Here is a 24436-nt window from a genome sequence, read left to right as displayed (position 1 = left end):
ACGGGATCACAATGTCAGGCCATCAGCCAATCAGAACGCACCATGAACTCTCCTTTTTTTAATGGGTTTAAATATTGACTGCATATGTTCATTGTAACACATTGACCAGCATTCACACACACACACACTTGTCATCTTTTCTGTCTGTTGCAGGGATGATGGTGCTGATACTCTCTCCCTCTCTGGGTCACAGATAAAAGGCTTCAGGTAACCTAAGGAACTAAAGACACACACACACACACACACACACACACATATATGCACACATATGCGCACACAAACACACACTGTTCCCGTTAAAGAGTATCTTTGTCATGACACTGACTTGTATCTCATGTGAAATCACTGAGTGAAGACTGAGCCATGTTACACTTTGAAGTTTCTCACACACACACACACTCACGCAAGTGCGTCTGCCGATGAAGAAAGTACGTCAGCATTACAACGTGAAAGGAGAAGTGTGTGTGTGTGCATGCGTGTGTATCTTCAGTGTTGGTGTGTCAGGGTGGCTCCAATGCATTTCTATGGAAACCAGTGAGTGGAAAAACTCCCAGATGTAATAACAATCATTGCTGCAATGATACAAATGAAGTTGTTACGTGATGATGCAATGCTCAAATGTTGCACTTTCATAGTTCAAAAGCAAAACATAAAGTTTCATGAGAAATAAAGAAACACAATATATTTACCATTGAATTGACAAAACATGCATTGTTATAATTCTTTGTGGACAGAATCGTCTTCACTTTCTTGACTTTTTTTGTGTGCACTTTTTGAAAGGATTTATATTGATGTTCAATTTTGCTAATAAACAACAGTCGAAAATGAATACAAATCATCATTAACAAAGCAATGAAGTTGGTTTTAGAAGCAGCTTTTATATCGGTTATGTTATTGTCTGGAATATTTCTTTTTCTGATATGTCTCCAGGATACCTTAACTCAAGTTCAAACATTGTAAATGTTAATGCAATCTATTTTGTCCGAGTGAAAGATCCAAAGGACTTTTTGTAGTCATTCTATTTTTTTTTTCACGTCTGCTGCTATTCCTAACTTTCTTTTATTGGCTTGACCGTTTTGCTCTAATTATCCCACTTCCTCGCCGTCGTGTCGCCACGCTGACATTTGAGTGTGTGTGAGCTGACGCGTTTACTGGCGCCCCAAAATGTCACACTTTGTTTTTCCTGCTGAGTCAGCATCGAAACGCACAACACACACACACACACACACACACACACAGCACTTCTCTTTATTATTTCAATCATATCACATATGAATAAAGAAAAAGATGTACACTGTAGATGTGTGTGGTGTCATTTGGGGGTCCCCTATGATGTGGTGAGCACATCCGGTAAAGTGTGGAGGAGGACAAATGAGAGGGCGTGTAGCTCCTTTTCTTTTCTCTTTCATTTACACGCTTCTTTCTTTGACTTTGGCGCACACGCTCGCCCTTTGAACACATACTAAATGAACAAATAAAATGGAGAAGTCAACTGAAGACAAAGTTGAAGTTCTCCCTGAAGTTCGTCGTCCGCTTGAGACTGTGGTTGCTCGATCGACTCGCAGACAGACCGCGCAGTGCGCGCACACGCTCACACGTACACGAGCACACGGGACTTCCTTCCTTCCTTCCCGCCCGTCTGACTGAATTAGCAAAAAAAAAAAACTTTCACTTTCAACACACTTTCAATTCATCTTCCTGGAGACAACAAACACAACACTTTAGACCCTAAATGAACGTTGATTAAAAATGAAACCTGGCCGTCTGCCTTGGCTTGGATAATATGAAAGTGAGGAACAAGAAGACCCTGGACAGACGTGACGACATTTAGGCACAAAGTCAAGAATTGATGAGAATTTAAAAGGAACTGATGAGGAAGTGATTGACAAACACTGTGAAAAGTGAATAGTGTTGTAAGCGAGTGAAGACAGCGCCGTGTGCGTGTGAAATGTCGCAACAAGTATAAACAAGTCAAAAACAAATGGAAACGTATTTATTTATACTGCTGTCTATTTATTTATGACGCGAAAATATTTATCTTACGTCCTTAGTAATGACAAAACTTTCAAAATAATGTCGAGATGATTCTTCTAAAATCAAACTAAGAAACTAAGAAACTATGAGGCAGTGAAAAACAACAGCACGAACTAATCAAATGAACATTAAAAAACATTCATAAACAATTTTAAAGAAACTAAAAAAAAAGGAGTGAAGGTCCCAATGAGTAACACGTTTAAAAATTGCAAAACCAAGGCGAGACAGAAAACACAACCAAGTAAAATGAACTTGTCAAAACCTTCATTAAAACTGAAAATAAATGTAAAAATAGTGAATAAAATAATAGCAGACCACGCGTCAAGAACTAAATCCAATTTAAATGGCGAGAATCATAATGAAGAGTAAAAAAGTCAACAACCATGTTCAGAACCCAGTCAAAAACACAACGTTTTTAAAAATGCGAAAACCAGGTCCAAATAATTAAGAAACAAGTCAGAAAAACAGGTAAAGAAAAAAAACTTAAAAAAATAAGAATAATAGGTTTGTGTTGTATAATTGTTATTGTCAATTGCGAAACACATCCGGGGTGAAAGGACACGAGAAGTGGAACGCGGGAAAAGGAAAAAAAATGGACGACGAGGCAGACGAGGGGGACATATTCACTTGGATACAGAAAGTGTAAGTTTGCGAAAGTATTCAGCAAGGATGATTTTGGAAACATTGAGTAGGATAAAGTTGTTCTGTTGAGTCAACTACTCAGCAGAAGACATCAGTGAGTCAAATTAGCCGCTAAAACAGTGGCTAATGCTAGCGCACGAAAGTTGCTAACGCAATAAATAAGGCCTGTCTGGAGAAACCAAGCGCCAAGGAAGAGAAGGAACCAGCTGGAGTGGACCCTTTGAGACTTGGAGAACTTTGTCGAGTGCTTTGCTGACATCGCCTGGTGGCCTTTGGACCCGTCCCTGTTGGTTTCTCCATCCTTGCTGTCTGGACCACCGAGAAGTGAACTCGCAACATTGCAAGTAAGGTACGTTTGCTTATTTTTGTAGCAAGTGATGAAAGTTGATTTGAAATGATGTTTAGCACTTTGAGTAAATGCATTCACAATAAATAGAGGAACTTTATTTGTTTGGAAATTTAATTCAGCATTATAGAAGAAAAGAACTCAGGTTAGCCACCTCTCGCTACATTACACAAGCTAGAGATGCGGTGCGTCAATAATAAGTCCAAAACATAACGAGTAAATAAGTCAAAAATGTTTTTTTTGTTTTTTTTTGTCGGTGTTGACCAGACTTACGAAAACGCCGCAAGCAACGTTGGGAAGTGGGCCCGCTTGCTGCCTTTCGCGTGCAAAAAAGGAGGAAGTGCTTTTTGGGGTGACGTTATTTCTCCCGCAGACAAACTGAAATAACCTTCAGTTTGTATTTTTGACGTTTTCTCTGGACCCAAAAAAGCAGAAGTGTGCGACAAAACATTTTGTGAGTCATGCTGGTACGTCGCTCTTCTTTTTGCAGTTTTTTTTTCCCAACACGGCTAGCTATCAGAGCTGAAAGCGGGAAAACCCAGTCAATGTCTGGGAAAGCGGTCATGTACTATGAACTGAAGCTAACATGCTAACATTTATTTGGAATTTGGGCGGGAAAACAATCAGGAAGGAACCCAAGGTTCAAACCCAGAACCTCACAACTGTGAGCCGGACGTGCTAGTTGTCCACTACCATACTGTGCTATCTCTGCTAAAATATATACGCTGCTTTATTAATCTTCACATTATGAGTCACCGGTGCAGCTCAAGCACAGTTATCTTACAAATGAGCTAAATCCTCCCGTGTTGAGTCACTGTACAATCATTGGCTAATCTGTGCCGATTAAATTGTGGTTGTGTGTCTGTCCGTGTGTGTGTTTGTAAAGTTGCAGATTGGGAAGATTGCGTAGATTAGCGACGTACGTTGGGTTTGCGTGAGTCATCGGAGTTAATCTGCGTGTTCGGCGCTCGTCAGTGGCGACGTGATGAAACGCAACAAGACTTTCCCACGATTCATTTGGATTCAATCAAGTTATCTTACAGTCAACAGGTTGCTAAACTAGTTACTGCAAGGACTCCTCTGTAAATAAAGAACGACTTTTTGCAAGGCCAAAATTGACACTGAGGCTGGACACCACCGAGCGGCCGTGTTCCACGTCGGGCCCCGGTACCACCGCCCACTTACACGCACACTGCCGTCCCAGACTGTTGCGGTGGGCATGTTTGAGGGTTTGCAGAACTTTGAAGGCCACCATTGATGTCGAATGGTTGCCAGACAACACGAGGAGAAGACGGCTGGTGGAGGACGAGGCGAGGCGCCTTGTAGGACGCGTCCAACCAGCACGGGCGGTGTGTGCTTGTGTGTGTGTTCCACTTGCATGTAGCGTAACGGGGGTCCTCGCTGTGGGCATGTGATGTGTGGGCAGTTTGTTCCGGAAGAAGCCTGCAGGATGTGTGAGGGGTGGGAGTTAAAGGGAGCCCCCCCCCCCCCCAACACACTTCTCACCACCTTCACCCACCACCCCCTCGTCTCTTGATAGCACCCTCGCACCATTGCAGGGTGAAGAGGGGGCTGCGAGACCACCCAGACAAACCTCTGCTAAATTGGAAGTCACATCAAAAGCTCGTTGATCTCGACAAAGTGAAAAGTCATGTCGCAACGGTCAAAATTTGAGGGAATGTTCTTTTGCCTCAGTCATCACAGCGGCCTAGTGGTTAGCACGACAGCGTCACAGTTCTGAGGTTCTGGGTCCGAAAACAGGATAGTTGGATGGATTTTTCACGTCAACTTTTGCTCTTAAATATCTTGCTCATTGGTGTTACAGCGTCACGTGACCCGCTCTAAAAACAACGTCCTATATTGGACTTTCCGTTCCGGGGGGGGCCCAAACACAGAACTGGGAGGGCTTGGATGACGGGCAGCGGGGAAAACTGATCAAAGCTGGAAAGAATCAGCACGACCCAAATTAGAGACCAAGAGCGGAACCAAACGCCTGTTTCATGACAGACAGACGGAGACAGACAGAGACCACACTCGTGTCATGTGACCATCACTCACAACAGTCGAGGAAGGCACACGCACACACACACTCATGTCATTATTTATTATGGTTGACACACAAATAACTGGCACATTTATCAAACATCAATCGGACTCTTGACAGACACACTTAACATAAAAAAGTCCAGAGTGGAGAAATCCGGTCGTGGAGCAAATAAAAAAAAAAAAAACCAAAACGTTCCCGATCAATTTTTCCTGTTCCTAATAAAAATTGTAATGAAATAAAAACGTTTTCATGACTATTAAATATATTCATGTGTGCTGATGCATTTTGAGGCTAAAATCTGATTGGATATAAAAATAAGTAAAGGAATACAACATGGAGCCAAAAATGCACAAAATGAAAGGAAAATATGGAGTCAATTAAATGTTGACCAGTGGCTAATTTCCCTCAGCACATTTTTGCACAATGAACAGTCCAAAAAAAATCAACTAAGGTGCTCGCCCTTCGAGTCTCTGTCACCTGACTGCTGCCCGTCCGGCCTGATGTGATATTTTGAGTCGGACAGATGGACATGCGGAAGTAGCGTTGCGGGGACTTTCCGCCGCTCGCGTCCCTCCCCGAATAAGAACAGCGGTCAGCTGAGTCAGCAGGTTGCAGCCCCCACGTGGAAGCAACAAACCCCGCGACCTTTACATGATCAGGAGGCCTTCGAACAGACGGCGCTGTCGCCAAGCGTTTTCCCGCCGACGTGATTATGCAAGCCAGAGCGGAGCGTCTCCGAGTTGACTGACAGGCGGGAGCGGTCGCCGCGTCACCTTCCAACAAGCCAGAAAACACATTTGAAGTTTACGAGCGGCCGCGGCGGGCGCGTGTCACACTGACATCAAAACGTCTTGTTCGCATTAAGAGCAATGTTCGTCTCGTGCGAGAAGCTCCCAAATGAAAGCGCCGAGACAAAATGTCAGAGTGAAAACAGGCACACAAAACCGCCATTGTTCCCAAAATGAAAGACAACATCACTTGAGGTTTGCTTTCCTCGCGGGACACCAAAGCGCCGGCGCGGACGCCATGCTAGCTCATGTCTTCCGGATGCGCCCATGTACCACCATTTGCTCTTTGATCACTCGTTTGGAGTCAATTCCGATTTTGAGGCCTGCCACAAGTGTACTGGGGACACGCCATAGTACACACTCCCACTTCACAGAATATTTGACACTAAGCTATTGAAGTGGTTTAGTCCATAGCCTTGATGTCGTCGTTACTTGCTAATGCGAGAAGTGAAAGGCTAGAAAGTAGTGATGGGTAAATGAAGCTTCAAATTTGCTTCATGAAGCACCAGTGGCACTCTTTTCAATTCTTTAAAACCTTTATTTAAACCAACAGTGCTGTCTAAAGGAGGTTAAAAAAAAAAAAATACAACTTCTTCATGAAGCAAAATTGAAGCTTCATTTTGCCGTCAAGCCTCACATGATAGCTTTAAGCTAGCGGACATGTTTGAACAATGTTTACATTTAGGCTACATTTTATTTATGTTTCACTTACTGAAATTCAGCGAGGAGTGACCAAAAAAAGCACACATTGTCTTTTATTTATAAAAACGGCGAGCGAGTCTTTTCGTGTCATAGACGAGTGAGTGAGAATAGGAATATTTTTAAAATCTTCTTTCAATAAGAATACTACATTGGGCGTTGGCAATTGTTTTCAGCACAATAGGCCTGGAGAAAATCATCTCACCAGAAAATTCTTAGCCCTATCACCCAAATTCTAATTTGGGAGGTTGTTATTGTCCTGTGGCGAACGGGGCGCGGCAGCTTTCGATTGTATCTCCCGGAGGGTGACTCAACTTGCGGCGCCACGCTCGAGTAATGGAAGCTGAATTAAGTGTGATTAGCGCTTAACCATACTTGCGTTAGCTAACAGGTTTTGGCGGCCAAAGGTGAGGCGGCGGCGTTGCGGGCGGGGTTCCAGACGCTTGAGGCAACGCGTTTCCTCCTGTCTTACTTGGCTCAGTGACAACGCAAACGTGCAAAGATGAACTCCATCTCTTTACTGACACCTACTGGTGAGAGCAAGTACTGACTTTATAGGACAAATGGATTCTACATTAGCTTTTTTTTTGGCTAGCACAAATTATTTCCATTGTCCTTGCTACTTTTATGGTTCACTATTGTTTGGAAGTTTTACAAATTCCAAAACGATTTTATAACGATTGATGAAAGGTGTTTGGGCGCGGGCGATTTCATATTGTCGGCTTGACATTTCCTCATGGCTGACAAAAATAAATGAAAATCGAAGGAATTATCCTTGTTGACAGGAGCACAAAAGTCGGGAGGTGTGCCAGACGGAGACAGCGCAAAACAGCAATTATGACATAACGCATTGCATAACTTTAAGGTGACGCATCACCCAAAACATCTCAACCTTTTAGCACTTTAGCAAATATTTCAGCATTCCCGACTTGTGCGCTTCTTTCGTCTTTTTGCTCAGGCGTTTGATGTCGGCGTCAGTCCCAAAGTCGGTAGACAAACTTGGCGGGTCAAATTGACCCCCGTTGTCTTGTGACACACACAATTATCAAAGCAGCCTGACTACAGGGCACGGGGAGACTTTAAGTACAGTTTACCTTCAGCGTCACTGACTGATCAGCTTCCTTAGCACTCACGCCACCGGAACCCAACACACACACACACACACACACACACACACACAATACACCACCACCCACCCTCACGAGTGATGTCATTCGAAAATCAACCTAAGGCCCGAAGCCTCAAAGTGTTAGTGATCTAAAATGCTCGCTTCCTCCACTTGTCGTCATGATGCTGATGATGATGTCTCGCTGGAGGAAGACGTTTCATCATCCTCATCATCATCCTCCTCACGGCGAGAAGGGAAAGTCAAAACAAACAGGAAGTAGGTCAGACATGTGAAAATCAGACTGGAAGTCAGGAGAGATAACAACACGAGAGGAGCGGGACTTTGGTCATGTGACCGAAAGATGCTGCCCTGCTGCCACATGGCACACACACACACACACACACACACACACACACACACACACACACACACACACTCACACGGGAAGTTGACCAACAATTGGTTTTGCAATCGTTTAGCCACAGCACAAAATGCTAATCCAGAGCGTAAAACCAACCGGCGTCGGCTCGTCCAACATCTGAGACGCTGGCTTAGCTCCCCCCCCCCCCCGTCCACTTGTGACTGCCATAAATTATATTACCGATTTACGAATTTAGGGGTTATAGGTCAGCCAACATTTGAGTTACAAGTGATTTTCTGCTCTCATTTTTTAATCACAAGCCTTAGATGTGTGTGTGTTTGTTTGTGTACATGCGTGCGTGCGTGAGTTCTGGCGTCCCCCACCAACGTAGCTTTAAAGTCCATTTTCAGGCAGCCTTGACCTTCAAAGCCATGAATCCATTTTTCACTGTGCATATTTCCTGTTTACGCTCAACAAGGTCAGTAAACACAACACCGCTTCCCGGTCGCTATGGTGACCCTTGCCCCGCCCCCTCGGACTCCCTTCGGGCCCGTTGAGGCTCTCCGGGTTCAATTCTCAAAAGCTCGTCGAGATGCGAGCGTTTATGGCGTTCGTGATGCGTTCAGGTGCAGAAGAAAAACGCGGACAGTAAAACGAGCATTGGTATTCGTGGAGGAGCACGTAGGCGGTAATTAGCGTGAGGATGTTTGTGTGTCTGCAGGATCCTCCAACGACAAAACACAAAAACCACAACAGAAACGCTAAGTGACTGTCTCCTCTCCTCTTATTTATAGGACTGTTTATCATACACACACACACACACACACACACACACACACACACACACACACACACACACACACACACACACACACACACACACAGACACACAATGGGCTGCCAAAATGTGAAAGTACTATTTTAAAATTTTAATTGTGTTGATATTTCAAATATAATATAAAATATAATGTAAAATAATTCAAATAAATATGTAGAATATTTTTAAAAAATGACATTATGGCCCCATTTGTTAATCTCACTGGTCTCACGTCGTTGCTTGTCATACATGTGCGCGTTTGTTTGCGGCGTGGAAATGAGGCGACCAATCATTTCCCAACATTGTGAGCGTTGGACTTTCACGTGCAGAGTGTGAGAACCGTGCGACACATGCGCAAGGCGTCACAACACAATGCGTCCATTCAAGTGGCACATCCTTCCTTGGGTTTTTTTTTTTTCTTTTCCCTTGTTTTCATCAATGAATCCAGCACCTGCGCTACTGCACAATGACACGCACGCAGAAAGTCAAAACAGATTGTGTGTGCGCGCGCACATATTGACAAAAGTGCAAGGGATGATCAGAGAAATGTGAAATAAGGAGTCGTGCAAGTCTTAAGAATGATTCGTAACAAATGTGACTGCTTTTATGGAAGCAAATGTGTGTGTACGTGTATGTTTTGTTGTCTTGAGTGTGTGTCTTTGTGTTTGTCTACTGCCTGTGTGTGCGTGTTGTGTGGGTTTTTACGAGTGTGCATGCTGTTTGTGGTTGTGAATGTGAATATACGGTCAGTGTTTGTGTGATGTTTATGTTGTATGGTGCTCATTTGTGTTTTTGTTGAGTGTGTTGTTTGCTTGTGTGTGTGGTTTGCGTGCAAGTGAGAGTGTGTATTGTTGGTGCATATGTTTGTGGGTCTGGACAATTGCTGTGTGTTGTGTATCTGTTAGTTTGTAATTTTCTGTGTGTCTGTTTGTGTAAATGTGTTTTGGATGTCGCTTATGTTTTGCTTCTTCAAGTGTTTGCTTTTTTGTATTTGTGCGTATTGGTTATCATGTTTGCGCTGTGCTTGTCTGTTTTGGGGGATATTGTGTGTGTGTGTGTGTGTGTGTGTGTGTGTGTGTGTCAGTGTCAGTACTCTGAGAATAACTCTGGAACAGGAAGTCTAAATCCAGCTGAGACCGGGAAGAAAAGTGTGTGAGAGGAACAAACAAATGAGGAAATCCTCCATCCAACCCTACTTACACACACGCAGACACACACACACACACACACACACACACACACACACACACACACACACGGAAATGCAGATGAGGCGCCGTCAGTCCGTTTCTCATTGAAACTTAATTTAAATGTGCAGTTGTGCCTTGAGATAAGAGTGACCTGCATTGGGAGTTGGCAGGCCGACCGGTACTTCCTCCTCCTCCTCATCATCTTCTTCTTCTTGTTCTTTCTTCTTCTTCTTCTCCTTTTGTCATTTGTTCCAGAGCGCAGCTGCCAAGCAGACAGGAAACAGATGCTCACGGCGTCCGTCTTCCATTTCTCTTCCCCCCCCCCCTTCCTTCTCTCCACTTCCTCCTTTTCTCACCATCTTTTTCCCTTTCGTCCATCAGAAGACAACATTTCAATTACAGCAAACTCGACGGCCCCATCGTGGTCGCCATCTCGCCAAGTTCGCAATTCCCTTCAAAGCCACTCTGCCGAGCCGGCAGAAAGAGCAGAAGAAGAAAAAAAAAAACTTTCCGGCAACACATAGTAAACCTTGGAGGTGTGCAGAGGCCGGAGTTGGCGGTAGGCCCCGCCCCCTTTATTGCTGACCTCTGTCAGGTTTTTTTTTTAACGGCGGCGTGGCCGGCCGGGTCACGGTCGGCTGGCCTCACAGGCCTTAACGACTTCCTCCCATCCCAATAAATACGAGATGTGTCGTGATGAATGAGAGCGGCGCCGTTCGATGACCAGTAGGTAACCCCTGACACGGGAAAGATGAGCGGGATGAGGACAAACGAGAAGAAAAAAAAAAAAATCCCTCATATCTGAGAAATAGCATGAATCTTAAAATTTCTTTAAAATATTTGTTTTTATTACAATCAAAAATGCATTCAACATTTTTCCCCAAAATATCTCAACATTTTTAAATTTCAATTTTTTACTTTTTGAATGAAAAAACATCACATAATTCAGAGATATTTTTGTCTTGTATAAACAGGAATACTTATTTCATATTTATTTACTTTTATACAGTTTTGAATGCTCTCAAATGATACTTGCATTCATTTGACACTTTTGAAGGATAATGAGATGGATGGGCGTGGCCTATGAGGCTGTGACTTTGAGTGACAGACGGCATAATGTGGCGCCCGGTTAGCCTCCGTGTCCCCTCGTCAACTTCCCCTGCCCGGATCCCCTTTCTGGGGGTCACAGTTCACCCATTAGGATGCCCCTCGGTGCCTGATAATGCACACACTCCGTGTGTGTGTGTGGGGGGGGGGGGGGTTCGAACCCGTGCACTGTCAGCAGGGGTTGAGAGGCCTGACAGCCACCATCAGTCTTTGCCCGCACACACGCCGAGTTTGTGGAGCCTCGGGGGCTCGCTTGTCCTCGCGTTGGCCCGTTCGGCGAGCGCTTGCACTGATGACAGCGAGTTTAGTCAGGCTGCTTAGTTTCGTTCATCAATCATTTCATTTATTCAGCGGAAATTAATTTCATCTCAGCGCTGTAGTTTGGGATTTTTCTGTTAGCTTTTTTTTTTTATTAGTTTTTCTAATTTATGGAGTCTGACACTTTCACGAGTCGTTTCGTGAACATACCCGACATTCGTGTGCCGACATGACGCACCTCCGGACTCGTACGTCGCCGTCGTACTCTCGACGTCAAAGATTTGCTAATAGTGGAAGTTGTAAAGTTGCGCGATGTTTACGTGACAAAGACGCGGCGCTGTTAACCCTTCCCGGTGTCCGTCTGTCCCGTCGGCCAGCGTTCTTAACGTTCACACGAGATGAGGTCCGACTTTGAATTTTCAGATCTAGTATCAGGTCACAGCCAAAGGCCAAGTCTACAATGAATGCGTGTGTTGATGACTCGGATGGACTCTCGGTGAAGGGGTCCAGCTGCCGGCTGAGGAAACAGGAAGGAGGTTGACATCTGCGATAAGAACTCAATGTTGTCTTACGTTCGGGATTAGCGTTCACCCCGCCGGAGAAGGTTAATGGTCCGCACCAGCCGGCCGCATTCCTCCTCGGCGGACTTTGACGCAGCCTCACCTGTGTTTGGAGTTGGTTCGTTTTTTTGTGTGTTTTTTTTGGGCCAACCCGCAAGAGGGATTTACGTTTGGGCGGAGTGCAAACGGGACCCTCGGATAAGGAAAGGCGCGAGGTAAACATTGACCCGAACGCTATCGCAAGCTTGTCCGCGTCCCATCTTTCACGGCGAGGGGAAAACTGCGCAAACAACTCTGATAACTCTCTTTCATAGTATCGTTCGATAACGGCCACATCCCTCCGGGCCTGACTGGTTTTTCCATTCTTCCATGCCATTTGATGATAAATTTGACACATACACCAAAAGATTTGAAAGCTACTATATTTTTACAATATGAAAACAATGCTGGCAATATGGCGACAGTAAACAAAGTCACGTAACGTCTGGTGAAGTCAGGAGTCAGTTTATTTACCACGTGAGACCGAGCGTGCCGACATGTTGGGACACGGGCCATCCTTTCGACATGTTGGGACACAGGCCATCCTTTCGGCTTCTGGACTTGACCGCAAAACAGAAAAGAACTTTGTTCTTTTTATAGACTGTGTCGCCATCTGCTGGTCAGTTGGTGTACCGCACAAGCAAAATACTGGGACGTTTCCTCGTTTATCCTTGGCCAGTTTTCTTTCCCCTCATGACAGACACTTTTAAAAACGTCAGAGGACTACAACGTCATGCAGTTTGAACATTTTTATTAGGATGCAGACAACATAACTTTACCAATGTCTATCTTTTGTGTTAGTTCTTGCAGGTGCCTTCAAAGAATTCATTACAAGCCACAGTGAGCGCCGCAACCAGAACCACAAACTCCTGAAAGTCCAGCTGCTGGTCGCCGTTCTCATCCAGGTCAGTCATAATCTTGTCAACAGCCGACGCGTCGCTGCAGCCCTGAAAAAAACAAAAGCTAGCGCTGAACACAATCAATTTGTCTGATTGGAGCGGGGGGACGACAAAATGGCCACTTACGGACATGAAGTCTGTGAGCTCCTCCTGCAGGAGCGTCTTGAGCTCGGATTTGCTCAGCTTGTGCTTGTCGCCCTCTTTAGACGAGTACGAGTGGAAGATGGTGATGAGTCCCTCGATGGCCTTTTCCAACTGACGGCCCATTTTGTCAACACGCTCGGTACCTGCAACACACTAACGCACAATTTAACACAAATATAAAGACTGTGATCGGGGGGGGGGGGGGGGGCCTCACTGCAATCATTAAGCCACAGCCGAAACAGGACACACATCTTTAAAGAACAAGCAGGTCTCGTAAAGCCATTGCGCTTTTTTCCACACAACCACACGGCAATATCATGCGACAACGCAACGGGCGCTCCAGACCACAAAATGCTTCCCAAGTAAATTTTCACATCCTCTCCTAGCTTTGGCCTCTTCACTTTTGGATGTGGCGCGTATCCCTGGGGGTCAAATCCTGATTGACTGTACTCCCTTTCACACTAAACACCAGCCGGCCGGGCGGCCTCTGAAGCCGGGTCGCCATTACATTCCGCGTGGGTACCTTTCACACAGTCAGAATCCAACGAAGTGCAATATTACCGCGACTGCATGCTTTCGCACAGCAACACAGCATCCTGGAATCAGATAATTACACCACATCAGCATCTGATGTCACAAAAAAAAATTGGCCAATGGCGACAGTTGTTTCCAAGCAGATGTCAGATGTTAAACGTCACACTGCTTTCTTGGCTTCCCGCCATTACCTTCGATTCAGGTGCCGTACTGCCTTGGCGACCATTCAGCATTGGTTACCTTTCACACAAGAAAGCAGCACAGGGAAATCTTGACTTAAGTTTCCAATGAGATGTTTCCGTCCTCATAGGGATGGATGGATCGCAGTATGAATGCTCCGATACTACGTCACCGATAACACTTTACCAGCTTTGTTATATGTATCGGAGTGAATGCCGTGTATTTGATTCAAATGAATTATTCATCACAACCGCATTCCGTGACGGCGTTATCAAATATCTGTCAGAGAAAAAAAAAATCGTCTCAATGCAACAAGACATTTTCTTCACTGGTTGGCACCACGGGACACCCGAGAAGCTGCGATGTGGGGGGTTCGGAGTCATATCACCTCCAAATAAAAGAATGGAAAAAACACAGCAAAGTGAGCCAGCCTCACGTGAGGCTGAGCAGCCTAGACACCCCCCTGAAGATCTGAATCCACTTTCAGCTCCTAATAATTTATGAAGGTGCAGAGCACTGCTAGGAAATAAAGTAGAAATTCTTTAAGGAGGTTTAAGATTATTTTTAATCATCACTTTTAATTATCTCAAAAGATGTAATCGGCATAAGAGTACCTTTCGACAAAACCCAGAAATGTGGAAAATATTAATCATTCCTTTGGGCTTTCAGTATATGAAGCACAAGTTTGCATATTTTTGAGGATGACCCCGTTCAGAGCTTCAAGTTTGAGAACAACTCTCCAGCAAGACAAATATCCCCCCCCCCCCCACAAGTTCATTTAATGAATGACCTTTAAAATCTCTTACACACACCAACTCAAATTAAACAACGCCACACTTTCAAAATGCCATTTAAAATCTTATTTTGATCATGTTTCTTGAACACAAAGAGAAGCAAACTCACCTGACCACCAAGTTAACAAGCTCAAGTGTGTCCAGCTGGCATGTCATCACTTATGAGCGTTTCTACCTGGAACCTGAATCATCTTTTGACTGACAACAGCGAACCCTCTGGCCACCGGTGGTATGACGTGGCAGTAAAGCAGCACGTGAATGAAAATGGAAAGGATCCTTTCAGTTGACGACTTTGGGGAAAACAGTTTGCGAAAGTACTCTTAATCTGATCACGTCGTTTTAATCAGACAATGTTAGGTGAGTAAAGATAGCAAAGGTAGTGATCGATATGTTTTTAAACTGGTTGATCCACGATTAAGTCCAACTCAGGGCTAATAAAGCTCACCAGGCTAAGCGCTAGCAATTTAGCAATAGTGTTATTCTCCCAAACATTTAATTGAGAATTAGCTCAAACTACGAAATAAAGCAAATATTCACGAGTGTTTTGGACAATATGCTACAAAATGATTGTCGTTTTTCAAACTGCTTTTAAAGATAGTTGTTGTGTTTTTAGCCCACCCTTTTGTCAATTCAGTCATTCGATTCAGTCATTCCAATCCACATTTTTATTCAAGAAGACAGTAAAAAGAAAAAAATGTCCAGCATTTTACAAATATTAACAAATGTAGAAGAATATTTCACTATTACTATGATCCGGAAGCGCCTGACAATTATATACATATGCAAGTCTGATTCTGTATACACGATACTTCAACAATAGTGAATAGTTTTCATCTTTCTACCGGTAATAACAACGCCGCTTTATTTATGCAACTTAAGGAGCATGTAGCTTAAGCTGCAAATCTGACGGCTTCACCAAGTACACAGCGGGGGTCCAGTTCTTTCAGCATCCCGCTATCGTGTTCACGTCGGACCTTTTGTCTCCAGACGTTTAGGTTTACCGAGGGATGGGCCTCACGCTACTACAGGGATTTGTCTTTCGTTAAACACTCCGTCTTTAACGTATTCCGCTTCTCCATCAGGATGGGGCACTTCCGGCTCCCTGACCTCCGTCGTGGAGTGACCCCCCACGGACGATTTCTTACTCCGGACGCTATCCCTGGTGGGTCTGCCCAAGACGCTCCTCAACTGTGTCCAGAAGAAGGCCTGTTGATTCGCCTGCTGAGGCCACTCCAGGTAGGTCTTGGTGCTCAGCATCTTCTTCAGCTTGCAATATTTGCTAGGCAAGGAAGTCGGGTCGATGGGCTCCTTCACCACCAGGATGACGTCGCTAAATGTTTTGCCCATGGCTCGCTGCTGAGCAAAGTATAGCTCGTAGTTGCACCACTCGCTGTTCACAAAGTGCCGCGAGAGCACAAATATGACCTGCCCGGAGAAACGGGAACAAATACAAAAATAGTTGAGTATCCATGCAAACTGGTGGTGCCTTGAGAGACAAGTTGAATTCATTTAATTCACTCGTGTCTCAAATCATCTACCTGCATTGAAAGTAATTCTTTTAGTAAGGAAAATGCCACTCAATGTGATCGAAAGTCTTCTTGAGTTGTGTTACTAACAAAAGGGACATAATAAAAACTGCCCTCTGGGTGGCGATGTTGCTCTAAGTTTATTTCAAATGAGAGCGAGAGACTCTCCTCGCCGTTCCTTCTCTGTGAAGTCAGCATCATGTGTCAAGACCTCATTTGATCACACTTTAGTTCAGTTGAAGTTTTTCTATTTGGCATCCAATTCAAATATCATCTCAAACGTCTCAGCTGGTTTTTGCTTTGCGGGCACAGGAAAAGACACTTCCCCAAAAACAGTTCCTCTCGTCGGCTTGCGCAACATCTCTGCCTTACCTTGCGACTGCTCTCGATGTTTTCGATGATGTTGTCGATAATCCAGCGTCCCGGCATGAAGTCCCTCTCGTGTATGCACAGTCGGTAAGGGTTTCGGTTGTTCTCCAGACACGGCAGCAGATGTTCCCTCACCCATTCGGCGTCCCAGTGGCTGTAAGATATGAAGGCGTGATAGGCGAAAGGTCCGGCTTCTCCGGCAGCTCGCTCCTTGTGCGCTCTGTATTTGGCTCGGATGATCTGATACGTGGCCTTGGTGTACCACGGCAAGTCGAAAATGTAACACGTGAGCATCAGGATGAGGATGACGGCCGCGGTGGTGGTGACGCTGATGATGATGACCAGTCTGACGTCGCAAGCCACCTCGCTGGGGAGGTATTTGGATATGACCGTGTTGAGAAAAGGCTCCGGGTGGTAGCACTTGTAGTTCTCGGGCCAGTCCGTTAGGTTGACCCGTCCTTTGGCCTTGGTGTCCTCGATGAAAGCGTGAAGCTCGCAGGTACAGTGGTACGGGTTGTTCCCAGCTCTCAGGTCAGAGAGTCGAGGCATGTGCTGGAATGATTCCTTGCTGATCAGACCAAAAGAATTCCCGTCCAACGCCAACCTGAACAGCGACGGACTCGCCCACTTGGAAGGGATGAACTTGATTTTGTTGTCGCTCAAAAGCAGCTCCTTCAGGTTGACGGCCTTCTCAAAGTATCTGACATTGAGCTGGTCTAGGTTGCACGAGGACAGGTCCAGGAAGCGCACGGTGGTGGGCAGGCAATCGAGGCCTTCTGTGGTGAACTGGTTGTGGTGCGCAATGACTCTGGTGATGTTCTCTTGCCAGACGCAGCCTCGGCTGCTTTGGGCCGATCCCATCTGGTTGTGACTGAAGTCCAACACTTGCAGCCGGCGGAATTGCCTGGTCAGCGCCGACAAGTCTCTCAAGCTGACCAGCTCGTTGGTGCTCAGGTTGAAGGTGTGAAGGCTGCTCATGGAGCCCCTGTAGCCACACAGCTGGTTGAAGACGTAGTCATCCCGTAGGCGGTTGTTGGAGACGTCCAGGACCTCCACGCCGCTCATCTCCACCCAGGCGTCGCAAGGCACAGAGTTGAAGTAGACGTAGCCGATGGACAGGTGCCTGATGTTGTTGAACCAACTAAAACGCCAGTCGAAACGCAGTATGTCGGGATTGCTGATGTACCTGAACCACATCGGGAAGCGCACGGTTAGCGTTTTTCTCATCAACGAGTCAAGATTTGCTGAGGCCGGCGCATCTTACCAGAGATCCAGCGTTTCCAGATGCAGGTTGGTGATGCTGGATTTGGCACCACTGTCGATAAACGTCGGGGAGCGTGCAAAGTCAATGTACTGGAAGCGGACCCTCTTGATGGGGGCCTCTTGCAGATTGCTCAGGGCCATCCTCAACAGGTTCTCGTTGAACTTTCCTCTGTGGAAGACCAACTGGTAGGCTGCGACACGGCTCAAACCCTGGAAGATGTCTTCGTCTCCCTTGTAGTACGAGAACTCAAAGAGGTTGCGGAACTGGATGCCGCCGAAGGTCTTGTTGGCGAGGTCTCGCAGCATGTGACGGAGAACCCCAGGCCGCTGGTCGATGGCCATGTCGAAGCCTATCTGGGCAGTCTGGAGAATCCTCAAACTTCCAGGCTCATAGTAACTCAAATTGGAGGAGCATTTGATTGCAAAAGTGTGTAACTTGATGTTCTTCAGTGAGTCAAAGTCTTCCTTCTTCAGCCCCTCCACCAGAGGGCCACCCAAGGACAGTACCTGCAGTTTGGCCAGCCGTGAGAATCCCTCGGCTAACGTAGCGCGCTTGTAAAGGTTGTTGGACATGGAGAGAAACTTTAAGTTGGGCAGAGACGTCAGCACCGAGGCGGGAATCTCTCCCAGGGAGTTATTGAAGATGTTGAGATGTTCCAGCAGACGGTTGTTCTTGAATGCGTCGTCGTGGATACGGGAGATGTTGTTGAACTGCAGCTTGAGCGCGCGGAGGCGAGGCAGATGCTCAAAGTCCTCTGAACGGATCGCTTGGAGTTTATTGTAGGATAAGTCAATGTCCTCCAGTGTGGATGGGAAATATCTCCACGGGACGCTCTCCAGCTGGCCGCCCAGGCAATTTGCCACGCGGCCCCCGCTGGAGAAGCGGCAGGGTACGTCTCCCGTGGCGGCGGTTGGCGTCGATGGACTCTGGGTCGGTGACGCGCGTCCTCCGTTGAAGACGCCACTGAGGACGATGAAGGTCCACAACATTGTGACTCACCTGGAGAGAATAAAACGCCCACCATCAGTGAGCAAAATCTTTTGGAGGGAAACCGCAATGTCATATTATCTTCATAAATCGGGCCCCAAATGTATCGAAAGGAATCACCCAGAGTGTGATATGGAAAATAATCGGATGGAGAAATTTCTAATCATCTCTGTTGGGCTAATTCATGTTTTAACGTGTGTTTTTCCTCTGTTGGTTTTGAACTACCTCGAGTTGCCATGGTAACCCGCCTCACGTGCGCAGCAATGCCTGTTGGCAAGATACGAGCTCTTGTTTATCCAGTTTCTTTTCCAACCGCGTTCTGTTTTTATCTCCAGCATTTTTAGACAACTTTGCCACTTGGCACACATTTATCCATTTTGCTTGTGGCTGTAAACGTTTCGCCACTTCTAATCCTTGTACGGCCATCAAAACATGAACGTGCAATTCATCCAAATTCAATGATCATAATTGACATAACCGTTAATGAGAAATGGAAAGCATGTAAAAAAAAATTCGTGTGTGTGTGGGGGAGGGAATGGTACTTTTAGAAAAATAGACTGGAGAAGAATTTGGCCTTGGCCTGGTTTGTTATTAACTTGCACGGCAGCAGCAGCAAGACTGATTCATCTGAAGGAAGTTTTACGCCTACCTGCATTTATCAGAAAGGGGATTGGTCAGGCTTTATCGAAATGACACTTTGAACTTGCCACACCTCAGTCAATGGACTGACAGCTTGCGAGAAACTAGGTCACGTGCACCATTGTGTTATTGTTTCCCGTCAAGTGGCTCGTGCACCATGTTAGGTCATGAAATTCACACCAGAGGAACTTATTTCCAATGTAGCAACCCGGAAATGAGCTTTTATGACTTTTTGCGTACTTTTGTGCGCTAACTGTAGCGCCACTAGAGGCCGTCAAAACTGACTACTCCTTCCGAGGCACACAACGATAAATATAACAATCAATGCAAAACCTAAATCTGCTATATTACGTGGGACCATTTCAACTTTTTGCACAAGGAGCATTTGCACTAGCTAACCTGCGCGCGATAGCTTACAGCATCCTGTTTTGTTGACTGCTAATATCTTTAGCACCATCCATAAGCAACGCCGCGTCATCAGATCTTGTGATGATGTCAGGTTAGTTGGAATATTAGCGAGTCACAGCTTGTCATTTCTTGAGGTTTAGCTTTAAATGTTTTTTTTTTTTTTTAATTGGTGCTGGCAGCCTGCTTGTTGCTCAATCCACCCGCCCAACAAATGATTGAAAAAGAGCTGACTAAGTCACAACCATGAATACATTGATATAACTATATTGAGCATAAACAATAAAGCAAAAAATAATAATAATAATATGGAGAAAGGAAATTGTCATTATGTTTAGCCAATGTAGAAAAAGATGAAACTGAAGATGATACTAAAATAAAATATACGCATAAAAAGTATTGTAGTATATTAAGTTGTGTTTTGTTATTTAGTTTTTTCAAAGTAAAAGACACATTATTTTTTGACATACAACTTTTCATGTCTTTTCCCATTTTATTTTTCCTCTAATAAAAATATATATTTTGACTGCAGTTAAGCCAATAAATTCATATTGACGCTGTCATTTATTTTGGACTACCCCCGTCCGTCGTTGAGCCGCGTTTTGTCTCGGAGCCACCGGGTGAGCAACACTACTGTGAATCTCATGAGCATCTATCCATTCAACAACAACAACTCAAATGATGATCGAGATCGAGTTGCAGTCATTTCCGTAGAAATCAAGTTAAACTCACCGTTCTCAGAAGAGCGAGCGCTCAGTGGCTTTCTCTTTCTCCCTCAACGTGGTTGCACGTTTGAATCGGGGCAGTGTGTCAGAGCAGTTTGTATCTATCGGCCGAGCTTACTCCCTTAAGTGCTCACGCTCCCTCCTGTGTGTGTGTGTGTGTGTGTGTGTGTGTGTGTGTGTGTGTGTGTGTGTGTGTGTGTGTGTGTGTGTGTGATTTTCAGGAATGTAGAACGGCTGCCAGAATGTGACTTGTTTTTTTTTTTTCCTCGCTCTGCTGACTTTACACAGACTATTTAAAAAGTGGAAGTATTGCCTTGTAACACCCAAACGTGCTTTATTTTGGTCATGATTTGATTTCGTAATGTATTAATCACAAAAGCATGAGGAAATGCTCTCCTTCACAACATTCCCAATGAAACTTTCAATTTGGGGAGGAAAAGAATAGACTGATTGACAGAATAAAAAAAAAAAAAAACATAAAATAATCCTTATGTTATGATGCTGATGTGATTGTGCATAGCAGAATAATTAGTGAGCAGCGTTGTATGTATAACTCTATCCACGCATTCATAATATTTTTTTTTAACACAATCGGTGGAGCAACAAATGTAGACTCAGTCATATATTCTTTATCCTCTGCGAAAGAACAGCTAATATTACCGCAGCTCATTTCATCGGGGAAAATGGATTGTTTTGAGTTACAAGCACAGCCACAGAACAAATTATACATTAACACTAGCCCTGATGACGCAGGCGTCCCGTTTTAACTTCTAGACATTAGTTTTCCATGTGACTCATTTTGTTTTTCTCCCTATCAGTGACACGTGTCTGCCAGCTTGTTTTGAAATCCATCTTATCGTTATCAGATAAGACATGCTTGGCTTCTATTGTTCTCATCTTTGTTTAAATAACTCACGGGCATTTGCGTTGCAGTTTATGCAGCATCAGTATGGTCAATATGAATACAAGGCATGTCGTGGTATTGGAGAAGAAACTTTGACATTCAACACGTACCCTACGTTTCTTAATGAATATACTGTACTCAATTCCGGAATCAAATATTTGGGGGGCAGGTACTGACGGGAAAGGTTGGATGTGGATCATTAACCAGCCACGCTAAAGGTCAACGTGTTCTTCGGTCTGAGACGGCTGACCTTCATTGGCCTTTTCCTCCAGACTTGTTCACTTTTAACAAACTCTCGTGTCGGAACCAAGAGTATTAAATGCGGGTCCGAGCAACATGGCTCGGGAAATCGAATCGTATTTTTCTTGACAAACAGTATAGGGACATTCCTTGGAGGACAAAAATGTCGAAATTCTGGACCGAGAGGGTCATTAGTAGGTGGAAAAAATGTCCAATTAAAAAGGCCCTGTCGAAACAGAAGAATGGCTTAAATTTATCATCCGCAAAGTCCTTAAACCTGTCCCCCAAAGATTGCGACAGCAGGCAGCAAAACAATAAGTTGGAATGCAAAATGGTCTGGCAGCAACAACAAGCAACCTATTGTGACCACCCGGCCAGGCGACACGCCTAATGGAAACAAAGAAGATTCCAGCTCTACAATTTAGCCCTAATGAAGCTTTTTGAATTCATGTGAAGCAACATCAGGCACATCTTGTGCTTCGGACCATAAATAAATAAATAATAGCTTTAGATCGACGAGTGGCGCAACAGCTTTTCAAAGCTGTTTTGCTTTTGAACTTCCTTTGGCAAAAAATGTGCCGGATTGTTGTGATTCTTGCCAGCAGATGGTAATGTAACACCTCCGGCGTATTTACAGGCAGACGCTAGAAGCCTTGAACCATTTTGTAACCTTAGCACTTGCCACACAGTCGGCCTTCATGTCGGGTTCACTCGCATGAGAAAAATGTTGACATTTGACCTTTCTAGAATAAAACTAAGTTCCTCTTGTTGATAATTGGCTAAGAGGGGAGAAGATAGGGGGCACAGATTGGTTCCCAATTTTAAAATCTCACGTTATTCTAGCTGGCGAGCTAGGTAGCGAGCTAGCTAGCAAAGTAGCGAGCTAGCTGTCAATCAATATAGCTTCGTATATGGAAACGGAAAAAACTGAAGTCAAGTAAAGAAGATCTTTTTGTTTATCGTGTAGTCACATTTTATTGATTTTCACCGCACATGTCGAGGTTAACACATGTCAATAGGGATTTGTTACATGAATATCTATTGCACCAGATATGACCTTTTAAAAATAATAGCATTATTAATATATTATGACGAAGATGAGTACCGTAGAAAGAGTTGGACACAAAAAAAAAAACAAGAAAGCGGGCACGTTTCACGTACATCACTCGAGACCTCAGAGCAAAACGACAGCGAGCCACCTCATCCGCATAAACACGCCCCTGAAAGCAACGTGACAAAGATGGCGGGCCGGACTTCCAATAAGGGAGATGCTCGGAATCCCATTCTGATGTAGAAGGCTAGCAGTAACCAAAGCAAAAAATGGGGTTGAGCTAATCTGTTTGTTGACTTTGTATTTGGACCACATGCAGGTCCTGACGCGATTACTACTACCTAGTTGCCAGGTTGCGTGCGATATGCCGGAAAGCAGCCCTGAGGCTTCGTGGCTAGAAAGAAGCTTGTATCAAAAAGCTTGAAGTTAGTCGTCGGGCGGGTAGCCGGAGGTGGGAATAAGTGAAAAAGTCCAAAATAATTCCGAAGTCTGAAACTCCACATTTGAAGTCAATCTCAAGTTATTTTGGCAAAAATCGAGTTGAATGTCTTGCTTCATGAGGTGGCCGCCGCTGCACTGGTTAGTTGCCAGGTTTGTGCGCACTACATACAAAAATTGACTTTTCTTGTCACACCATCACCAAATGCCGATTTCTTCAAAAAAACAAAACAAAAACACGTCAACAGACAAGACTTGTCCATTCAAGTCGGTCGTGAATACCAAGTTTAAGTGGAGTTTTTCATATTTGGCCAGGCACGTCCCAAGTTTGAGAATTAGCGACTTAAAAACCCTGTCGAGTGAAAAGAAATGTTGTTTAATGTGACACAACTAAGAGGAGTTTATTTTTAGGTCAAATGAGAATTCAAAATGCGTTTTTTATGAATGTTCAAAAACTCACTCTGCCTAAAAATGGCTTCTATCTTGTGGAGAATCTTTTTTTAGGCGGAAGGCTTGTCAGCGACATCACCTGCTTGCTCAGGAATTTAAATAATGAGCTATAAACTGTGGCGTGCAATGTAGGGATAGCTAGCAAGCTAACGATAGAAAAATTACAGATACATTTCTGAATCCACTTGACAGGGTTTTTAAGTTTGACTCAAGTCAAGTCATCTGACTCAAGCCCTCCCCCCCGAAGCCTGCAACCAATTGATCGCTTATGGTTTACATGCATTAAAAGGCAGAAAATGTTGACGATGTTGGCTCAATGCAGCATTCGACCTACTTTTGAAATGCTTTCGGTGTCGTCGCCGCACCGCCAGGAAATATGGCCGTCTCAATTCGCACTGCTCGTAAAGTCAAATAAATGTAGAGCGCAGCGAGCCGGCTCCTAATTAGCTATTAATGACAGCCGGGGGCCGCAGCGGACGACTCGACACGACCGAATGATAATTTGTCGGCGCTCTGGAGAACATTCTAATCCGCTACGCAACTCTTCAGTCAGAGACGTAATGTTCTTTCAAGCTAAACGTAAAGTCGGAGCCGGGGACTAGCGAGTTTGTTTGTTTTATCACAGCTTTAAAACCAGTAAGAGAAACTAACAGTTATATATCACATTCCAACTATGGCGTTTAAAAAAAACAAAACAAAAAAAAACAAAACTGAAAGCATCGAGACAAACGCTCACGTAAAGAGGCAGCAATGGTAGAAATCAGCACTGCAGGCAGCAATCAAATACAGAACACCACAAATCTAAACACAAGCCTTTTTTTTTTTTTTCCTCTCTCCTGGTAAAAATGTTGCCCTTATAACGAGGTTTGCGTAAAATCACTATTTTCGACA

General features: G+C 44.7%; 3 protein-coding genes across 9 annotated transcripts in view; 1 reads left to right on the top strand and 2 right to left on the bottom strand.

Annotated features, from left to right (window-relative positions):
• The first annotated feature begins 2580 nt into the window (after nucleotides 1-2580).
• ctsk (cathepsin K) overlaps nucleotides 2581-24436 on the top strand; it is a 47724-nt gene continuing 25868 nt past the window's right edge. For 4 of the 7 annotated variants that reach the window (XM_085918543.1, XM_085918546.1, XM_085918545.1 and 1 more), the window contains exons 1-4: nucleotides 2581-3020; nucleotides 12798-12901; nucleotides 13102-13178; nucleotides 15630-15783. The gene's annotated coding sequence lies outside the window, so the exon portion shown is untranslated. Of the gene's footprint in view, nucleotides 3026-12797; nucleotides 12902-13050; nucleotides 13179-14707; nucleotides 14905-15629; nucleotides 15784-24436 lie in introns of those variants that run through there. The other 3 variants (XM_085918544.1, XM_085918547.1, XM_085918548.1) reach the window with 3 other exon arrangements.
• On the bottom strand, nucleotides 12720-13815 carry s100a1 (S100 calcium binding protein A1). The gene is made up of 4 exons (XM_085918552.1): nucleotides 13765-13815; nucleotides 13601-13635; nucleotides 13022-13182; nucleotides 12720-12943 (listed from the first exon to the last, which is right to left on the bottom strand). Exons 1-4 carry the CDS (start codon nucleotides 13797-13799, stop codon nucleotides 12794-12796), a joined length of 381 nt encoding a protein of 126 aa, XP_085774678.1. The 5' UTR covers nucleotides 13800-13815; the 3' UTR covers nucleotides 12720-12793.
• On the bottom strand, nucleotides 15203-20549 carry tlr18 (toll-like receptor 18). The gene is made up of 4 exons (XM_085918538.1): nucleotides 20470-20549; nucleotides 17707-18705; nucleotides 16446-17628; nucleotides 15203-15972 (listed from the first exon to the last, which is right to left on the bottom strand). The coding sequence occupies exons 2-4, from the start codon at nucleotides 18693-18695 to the stop codon at nucleotides 15562-15564; spliced, it is 2583 nt and encodes an 860-aa protein (XP_085774664.1). The 5' UTR covers nucleotides 18696-18705; nucleotides 20470-20549; the 3' UTR covers nucleotides 15203-15561.

Source organism: Syngnathus leptorhynchus, chromosome 8, assembly GCF_054491065.1.
Source record: "Syngnathus leptorhynchus isolate UIUO chromosome 8, UIUO_Slep, whole genome shotgun sequence".
NCBI classification, from domain to species: domain Eukaryota; kingdom Metazoa; phylum Chordata; class Actinopteri; order Syngnathiformes; family Syngnathidae; genus Syngnathus; species Syngnathus leptorhynchus.
The sequence above is the reverse complement of the archived record's forward strand: the minus strand, read 5'-3'. Positions and strand labels throughout refer to the sequence as shown.

Bases quoted from the DNA above. Each gene is read 5' to 3' on its own strand.
- tlr18 (XM_085918538.1), bottom strand. From the start codon at position 18,695: ATGTTGTGGACCTTCATCGTCCTCAGTGGCGTCTTCAACGGAGGACGC. The intron at 17,629-17,706 runs GTAAGATGCGCC...GATGTGGTTCAG, and splicing joins CTGGAAACGCTGGATCTCTG to GTACATCAGCAATCCCGACA. The intron at 15,973-16,445 runs GTAAGGCAGAGA...TTCTCCGGGCAG, and splicing joins ACATCGAGAGCAGTCGCAAG to GTCATATTTGTGCTCTCGCG.
- s100a1 (XM_085918552.1), bottom strand. From the start codon at position 13,799: ATGGTCGCCAAGGCAGTACGGCACCTGAATCGAAG. The intron at 13,183-13,600 runs GTAATATTGCAC...AGTGTGTTGCAG, and splicing joins TGCGAAAGCATGCAGTCGCG to GTACCGAGCGTGTTGACAAA. The intron at 12,944-13,021 runs GTAAGTGGCCAT...TGTTTTTTTCAG, and splicing joins AGCTCACAGACTTCATGTCC to GGCTGCAGCGACGCGTCGGC.